The 9,081-nt window shown below is 36.7% G+C and overlaps 1 protein-coding gene across 16 annotated transcripts in view; it reads right to left on the minus strand.

Annotated features, from left to right (window-relative positions):
• Positions 1-9,081, minus strand: part of HMBOX1 (homeobox containing 1) — a 189,891-nt gene that overhangs the window by 44,001 nt on the left and 136,809 nt on the right. For all 16 annotated transcript variants that reach the window (XR_001887774.1, XR_001887773.1, XM_017884643.1 and 13 more), the window contains exon 6: positions 4,698-4,851. Coding sequence is in view for 14 of the 16 variants with exons in the window: in XM_017884643.1 (XP_017740132.1) it covers positions 4,698-4,851 (154 nt within the window). In the remaining 2 variants the exon portion in view is untranslated. The remainder of the gene's footprint in view (positions 1-4,697; positions 4,852-9,081) is intronic.

Here is a 9,081-nt window from a genome sequence, read left to right on the forward strand (position 1 = left end):
TGGCAAAACCCTGTCTCTACAAAAACATAAAACTTAGCCAGGCATGGTGGTGCGTGCCTGTAGTCCCAGCTACTCAGGAGGCTGAGGTGGGAGAAAGATTTGAGCCCAGGAGGTTGATGCTGCAGTGAGCCATGATCATGCCACTGAACTCCAGCCTGGGCAACAGAGCAAGATTCTGTCTCAAAAAGGGAAGGGGGCTGATAAACATGTTCTAAAATTGACTGAGGTTATGGTTGCATAATTCTGTGAATATACTAACAAGCATTAAATTGTACACTTTAAATAGATGAATTGTATCTCATTAAGGCTGTTTTTTTTAATCAAGATAAATTTCTATCTCTATGCAAATATACACACGGAAGACTACAGTGTTTTATTTAAATCTTTTGATTTTATATTTCTCTTTTCCTTTGCACTGACAATCTTGGTTCCTAATAACTTTAATATGACTATTTGTTTTATCTGTACCTACATCTATATCTATCTAGCTATATAAATAAAAATAGTATCTAAATAGCAGTATCTGTGATACCAAATTTAGTAGAAACAGTGTAAGATTTTTTGGTGTTTCTTTTTCTTAAGCTGTTTCCCACTTGGGAAATATAGTGAAATTACTGTGTTATAAACACATTTTGAGAATTCTTGGGTGTTTAAGTCACTATTTTGATACACAGGTTTCATTTTAGTTATTTGTTAAAGATCACCCTTTTCCCCCCATTTTTTCCCTGATTTTAAATTTTGTTTTATAATTGTGTAATTTAGTTACAGGTCAAAACAAAGTATCTTCCGAGAAATCTAGCTTCTACCCCTCCCTCTTCCAAGTTGTTTCTCTTTTATTGATAACCATTTATTTTATGGTTTATTCCTCCATTTTAAAATAAGTTATAAGCAAATACAAAAATGATAGCTTTGCATTATATACAGTTGATTCTGCCTTGTTTTTAACTTAATGTTATATCCTGGAGATCACTGTATACAGAGTTTTTTGTTCTTTATCTGCATAGTACTCCATTACATAGGCTTCAACATCCAATATATGGATGTGCTATAATTTACTGACCTAGTCACTACAAATAGACATTTAGGTCATCTTCTGTATTTTGAAATTAGTAAAAACAGTGCTGTTATCTTTTCATATTTTGTGCCAGTATATCTTTAAGATTCTTCTTCTTTTTTTTTGCTTGAGATAGGGTCTTTCTCTGTTACCCAGACTGGAGTGCAGTGGTGTGATCATAGCTCACTGCAGCCTCAAACTCCTGGGCTCAAGCAATCCTCCTGCCTCAGCCTCCCAAACGGCTGGGACTACAGGCATACCCCACCACACTTTTTTGTATTTTTTGTAGAGATGGGGTCTCACTATGTTGCCTAGGCTGGTCTCAAACTCCTGGCCTCAAGTGGTTCTTCCACCTCAGCCCTCCCAAAGGGTTGGGATTTACAGGTGTGACCCACTGGCCCTAAGACAATTTTCTAGAAGTAGGAAGGCCAAGTCAAAGGGTAAACTCATAGGTAATTTTCCTTGATATTGCCGAATTCCCTTCCATTAAGTTGTTTCATTTTGCATTTCTACAAGTAATGTATGAGAGTGTCTGTTTCTCTACAGCCCAATCAAAAGAAAATGTTGCCAAACTTTTGGATTTTTGTCAATGTGATAATAGTATCTCAATGTAGTTTTAATTTGAATTTCTCTTACTATCAATTAGATCGGGCATATTTTCATATGTTCAAGGACCATTTGCATTTTTTTCTCCTATCTTTAGCCCAATAAAGATAGAGTTGTTGGTCTTTTCTCTTTTAAGAGCTCTTTATTAGGGATAATAAAAGTTGCAATTTTTTTTCCCAATTTGTCTTTTACTTTGCTCAGCATTTTCTTCCTCCAAAGTTTTTCTTTTAATTTATGTAATCATATTTATCAATCTTTTCCTTTATTGTTTTTAGATTTTGAGTCAGTTAGGAAATATTTTTCCCATTTCCAGGATATGAAGGGACCACTCATGTTTTCTTCTATTATTTATATGGATTCATGTTTTCTTCTATTATTTATATGGATTCACTTCTTTGACTCATTTGAAATTCATCTTTTTTTTTTTTTTGAGACGGAGTCTGGCTCTGTCGCCCAGGCTGGAGTGCGGTGGCCGGATCTCAGCTCACTGAAAGCTCCGCCTCCCAGGTTCACGCCATTCTCCTGCCTCTGCCTCCCAAGTAGCTGGGACTACAGGTGCCCGACTCGTCGCCCGGCTAGTTTTTTGTATTCTTTAGTAGAGACAGGGTTTCACCGTATTAGCCAGGATGGTCTTGATCTCCTGACCTTGTGATCCGCCCGTCTTGGCCTCCCAAAGTGCTGGGATTACAGGCTTGAGCCACCGCGCCCGGCCTGAAATTCATCTTGATATACGAAGAGTGGAATAATTTTTTCCTTTTTTAAAATTTCATTTTAATTTTTGACATAGGATCTTACTGTGTCACCCAGGTTGGGGTACAGTGGTGCAATCATAGCTCACTGTAACCTCAAACTCCTGGGCCCAAGCAGTCCTCTCACATCAGCCTCCTGAGTAGCTAGGAATGTGGGTATATGCCACCACGCTCAGATATTCTTTGAATTTTTTGTAGAGATGGGGTTTTGCTATGTTGCCCAGGCTGGTCTCGAACTCCTGGCCCCAACTGATCCTTCCGCCTTGGCCTCCCAAAGCTGAAATTATAGGTGTGAACCACCATGTCCAGCCTTACTTTTATCTTATACTAACATCTGAGTAAGGCTTTCTTTGCTGGTTTTACAGTCTATGCATATGTATTTATTTGCCCATTCAGTCAAGAAAAAATTTTATGTGTCATACTAAGGGTAGGAATTTTGCATTTCATTTTGGAAAACAAAAGTTACATTTTACAGAACAAAATCATACTGTGACCTTCTGTACTATTAAGTATTTTGAAAGGCTTTCTGCACTTTTGCAACTATTGGCATAAACCGCATCCTCTTTCTAGTTGTACCAGGTAACATAAAATTAAGCCAAAGATAACCAACTCCTGGATTAGATAAAGCCATTTGTTAATTAAAATTAATGTTAAAAAGCATAAATTAAGACTAAATAGGAGTCATAGAACAGGGTAAATGCTCAGTATCTTTTTAATTAAAATTCAGTGTGATTCTGTGTCTAATTCTTGTTGCCTAGGAAAAATAAGAATCCCTAAGTCTCTGAGGTTCAACTCTGAAAGTACATTAGGAATATCACCTATTGATATTAATGTCATCAATTTTTTACTTAATTCTTTCTCATGCTGACATTTTGTGATAAATATATATTGGTATTTTCATGAAAAAAACTAACTGGCTAAGTCACTAGCACAATTACAACTTAGCACCAGGTAGAAACTAATACCTAAAGGAAAATGTACAATATTGAAAATAATTTAGGTTAGACATTATTTTAATTCTCATCTGCTGTGTGCCAAGTTCTAAAGAAATTTTCAAAAAGAATAAAAATTCCTAGATTAGAAAAATAGAGCAGATTATAAATGTCAGGTCTCCAGGACAATAATGTCTCATTCTTTCACTTTAATGACTCAAGAATATAAGGATTCATTATTCAATAAATGGCTTCTGCTCTTATCTATAATAAAGAGAGCGAGGAAAGGAATAGATGACAACATCAATGGATAACCTATAATCTCATTTTGGATACTGGATCTCACCTTTACCTTAAACAAATCTATTAATTTCAACCATATCACGTGAACAAAAACATCTGAATTTCGGCATTTTAAATCTCCCTCTCTTTCAGGTAGCGAAGTTCATGAGCTGGGAAATAATCAGAAAGTAGCAGGATGAGAGATAGCAAAAGTCTTACATGACATATTGTCTATCAAAAAACTTCATTTTAGACATGAAGTTACAGCTGAGAATTTGTGACCTAAACAAAGTTAGTTGGGTGTAGGTCTTCTGACTCTGAGTCCAGTGCTCTGTCCAATATACCAATTCTACTAGTCAGGTCAGATAAGAAAAATGTACAGCTCGAACATTATTACCTAACTGCATATAAATAAAATTCCACTGAAAAAAAATTCTGTAAACATCACTTACAAGTAGATGACTAAAAAGATAATTCTACTATAGGATCTATGCTAAGTATGCCAAACATTTCAGAATCATAATTAATTTATACCATTTCAGATGGGAAAATTGAAGCTATGGTCAAATTTAGGTTAAAAAAAAATCACTGAGTACCTACTATGGATCAGGTACTGTAGAATGAGAGGATAAATTACTAAAACAAAGTCAAAATAAGTATTTTAACCTTTGGGACAAAGCTTATTTAAACCATACTCCTTATTAAAGAAAGTTAAATCTCAGTAGTCTCCTATACAATTATTCAATATTTTGATGAAAAGAAGACTTCAAAGAGTTTTCCAAAATATAATACAAAGATGTGAATTCAAAAAATATTTATTCCAACATTTCTTAAATTACTGGGGACACTATTATAAGTAAAATAAATTGACAGATGCTAACTCCAGCTTTATGAATTCTCAATGCTAAGATCACCTTATTTCAATAATAAGGCATTTATAATATTCTAAAGCCCTTTTAGAGATAGAACCAAGATACCCAATTACTTGTTTGAAATGAAAACTGTCCCAATCTATCCAGAGTTGATGTCTTCCCTAAGTTTGGGAGATTTCTCATAGAAAAAGGAGACACATACCTTTCCATAACAGCCAGGCACTCCTTTCTCCAGGTAAATCGACTCCCTCGTCGTAGTCGGAAAGTACCAGATGTGGCAGAGACTGGGGGAGGCGTCTGTCTCCATTCAGGGTCCTCTATTGGAATGGGGGCTGGTCTCATACTTAGTGTAGCGCCTGAAATAAGTAAGACAGTTTTAGCAAATATCTTGCAGTTAATTTAAACCAATATGACATCTACCTCCTATGGGACTAAGGAAGTATGGTCTTTGGCTTAGTGACAACTTAATCAATGTATCTTTCTCTGAAAAATTTCTTTTGAAATTCCTGCTTGATAGTTATACTCTTTTTGAACAATATACCTCAGATGTTCAGAATCTTTCATTACCATTCAAATAAGTTATGAGGTTAGGAATTTATGCATGTAGGAGATAAAATAACCCTAATTCTTGTAAACTCTTTTTTTTAAAGAGTGAAATACAGCATGAAAGAAAATAAGATGATATTTGATGTGCTTTTTGTCTACTAACTAAATCAGGCCTCTATAGGTCTAGATGCTATAACTAGATTCTGTTACCTCTTGAACATAATAAAATTTCAATGAAAAATATCTATAATTGAGACATTTTACTAATTCAGATTACTCTTTTCTCAAATAGCTTGAACTGCCAATGATGCATTCATTATTCATTCACCATTTATCAAATCCCCTTCAAGTGGCTTGCTCCAGGCTAGAAGCTAAGAATAAAACCAGGAAAGCAACATTGTCTCTGACCTCCATGAACTTATTTCACAGACTTTCAGTGTAACTTGGTATATGCTTTCATGGAGTTCAGTCCCTGGCTACCCCACTGTTCTTTCACTCCTTACACTGTTAAATTCATCTTCCCAAAACATAATTATGATCATATCGGTCTTCTAATCAAAAACCTTCAACAAGTTCTCTCTGCCTGTAGTTTAATTCAAACTCTCAATACAGGTCTAGAAAGACACATTAGAACCTGTAGTTTATGCAAATATTAATACATATATTAATTTTATGTTAATGAATATTAATAAATATTTCTTTCTTTCTAACAGAATTAATACTCTCTTTATTGTACCTTGCAAATAATACTATGGATAGCATTTCTACTTCAAGACTTACAGACCTATTGTAGATCCCTTTCTTAATAGCTACATCTTCAGACGTATTCTCTAACACAGATGTCCAAAATGTTCATCAATACTGATTTTGCTTTTCAAACCTATTGTCCTGTAGTCTTTCCCATCTCAGTAAATAGATACCCACTCTTCAAACTGCTCAGCTCAAAATTCTCAAATTAATCTTTCACTTCTCTAATTCTCCCACATACCACATAACTAATTCATAGGCAAGTTCATTTTATCAAAATATTTCCAGTATCAGATCAATTTTTATTCCTTGCACTGCTACTACTTTTAGAACATGTCAGCATCATCTCTCACAATCATGGTTTCCTGGGACAAGTTTCAAAGACAGCTCTTCACAGTAAGTCATACCTCTGGCTAATCATGCCCTTGAATCTGGGTCAGTCCTATGACAGGCTGTTGAGCAAGAAAACCTAAACAATTCAAGGCTATGTTATAAGATGCTTTGAAATTTCTGCCTAGGTCTCCTAAAATGCTGGCTCTGGGGGAAACCAGAGTAGCCATATAAGAAGTCTGACTAACCTGAGACTATGATGTTGTAAGGAAGCCCAGGATAGCCACGTGGAGAGGCCACATGGAGTGAAAGATGCTCTGACAGTCCCCAGGGGCTTGTGCCAACTACACCCAGGTGCCAGCATTTGAGAGAAAAAGCCATCTTGGACACTGCAGCCACAGCAAACGCCACATGGAGAAGTGCAGAAACCAGGTGATAGACAGAAACAAGGCCTCAGACATTCAGTCCCAGTACATGAATGTGGACGTCAACCTCCAACGTCCCTAAGGATCCCTGCCTCCTGGTCTGCACACCTCTGTGTAGTCCCTTCCCACACTGCACTATGATTAGGCTGTGTGACCAACAGCATGTGGCAGTGATGGTATGTCACTTCCAGGATCAAAATACAGAAGACACTGTGGCATCTGTCTTGGATGCTTTCTCTCTTATTCACTCAAGGGAAAACTACCTGCCATGTGTGAGGACACTCAGGCAGTGGATGGTGAGGCCCATGTTGTGAGGAACTGATGTCTCTGACCAACAAGCAGTGAGGACCTAGGACCTGTCCACGTCCACATGAGTGAACTTCCAAGTGGACCATCCAGTTCCAATGACTGCAGCCCAGGCTGACAGCTGGACGGCAACCTCTAAGGAACTCTGAGACAGAAACAACCAGTTAAGCCACTCCTGGATTCCTGATCTACGAAAACTATGAGATAATAAATGCTGATTGTGTTAAGCTGCTAAATTGTGGGTAATTTATTGTATAAGAATAGATAACTAATAAAAATTATCACAATCATCCCCAGTTGTTTATTTCCCTTTATCCCCCAATACACTATTATTAATTATTCAAATGTATAAATTTGGCAGCAAAAAATTTTCCTTTAATATAGAGGCTTCATTACTTATAAGAATGAGCATCTTTTCCTGTTTATTGATCATGTATATCTTTTCTTGTGAGGTCCTATCTGTTGTTCCTTTTATAGGGGGTTATTCTGCTTATGGGTGCATAGAAATCATAGCAGTTGCTAGTCATAAAGAATGCAATTTTTTTTCTGGTCTGTCATTTGTTTTTTATAGTGTGCTTTGTGATCTTAATTGTAATATAGTCAAATTTGTCAGTCTTTTGTATTATGGCCAATGGGTTTAAATATCACTCAGAGTATTTTTATATCTTTCATTTTGTGTTTCAGCCCTTAGTATGTATGTGATTTCCTATAGCATGTGATGGAAAGTAAACATTTAACGACTTAACATTTCTGCTCAAACAAGTAAGCTTGTCATCATATAATGCTTTAGAGATTTACAGCCCACCCTGAAACAGAGTTGGCAAATTATACCCGCTGCCTATTTTTGTAAATAAAGTTTTACTGCAGCATGCTCATGCTCATGCTCATTCATTTACAGATTGTCTATAGCTATGAATGCACTGGAGCAGAAGAGCTGAGTAGCTGTGATAGAGATCATATAACCTGCAAAACCTAAAATATTCACTGTCTGGCCCTTTATATGAAGAGTTTGCTGACCCCTGGTTTAAAAAAATTTCTGCTCTACCCAACATGAAACTCTAAACCGAAACTCTTCTTTAAACAATTTAAAAGGGTTTCATTCTGCCAAAATAAACTGAGAATTCAGTCTGGGCCTAATTGAAAGTTAACTAAGTTTAGACATAAGCAGGAATTTGGGGGCTGGAGGGTTTCACAGTCTTTAGTGCTTTTCTGAAAACAAGTAGGGATTACAGCACAGCAAGAGCTCTGGAATCTACCTAATTAAAATTATATAAATTTTATTCTACAGCAAGGGTGAAAAGCACTAAAACAGAGCCAACCGGTTATCATGGCTGATCAAGATAGAGGTAGAAATAGACTCAGTAAGGGAATACAACCTCTTGTCCAGGGGCTGACCCTGGTAAAGAAAGAAAGAGTTTCAGGATGAAGGGTGGGCAATAGGTCAGTGAATTCCAGGTAGTAGACCACATCCATAATTGCGGCACGCTCCTCAGTAAGCAGAGTGATAAATGTGTACAAATAGAACAGAGAAGAGAAAGAATCTTAACCAAGAAGTTGAAGGAAATAAGCCAACTAATAATAATGGTTCTTTCTTGGTATTGGGGTTTATTATTAATATTATGCCTCTTTATAATATTCTGCATTGTCAAGAGCGTCTCAAGAACTGAAGGAAATTCAGATGAAATAAAACTGGGCAGGAAGGAAAAGGAAAAGGGGAGAGGAAAAAAGGGAAAAAAGGAGAAAAAGAAGATAGAAAAGTAAGTAGTGGCCTGATTATTTTGAAAGAAATCAAGGCTGGGTGCGGTGGCTCATGCCTGTAATCCCAGCACTTTGGAAGGTTGAGGCGGGTGGATCACCTGAGGTCAGGAGTTCAAGACCAGCCTGACCAACATGGTGAAACCCTGTCTGTACTAAAAATATAAAAATTAGCCAGGTGTGGTGGCATACACCAGCTACTCAGGAGGCTGAGGCAGAAGAATCACTTGAACCCGGGAGACAGAGGTTGCAGTGAGCCAAGATCATGCCACTGCACTCCAACCTGGGTGACAGAGGGATACTCTGTCTTGGGAGGAAAAAGAATGAAATCAAGACAGTTTACACAAAGAAGGTGAAAAATGAATAATCTTAAATTCATCAAAATGCTTAATTTAAAACATAATATCACATTACTTTTCAGATTTTTTTCTGGCTCCTTTTTCTGTTTCAGTGTAGCGGTAGTTAAAACAGCACAAA

Source organism: Rhinopithecus bieti, unplaced genomic scaffold, assembly GCF_001698545.2.
Source record: "Rhinopithecus bieti isolate Rb0 unplaced genomic scaffold, ASM169854v2 scaffold_315, whole genome shotgun sequence".
NCBI lineage: Eukaryota > Metazoa > Chordata > Mammalia > Primates > Cercopithecidae > Rhinopithecus > Rhinopithecus bieti.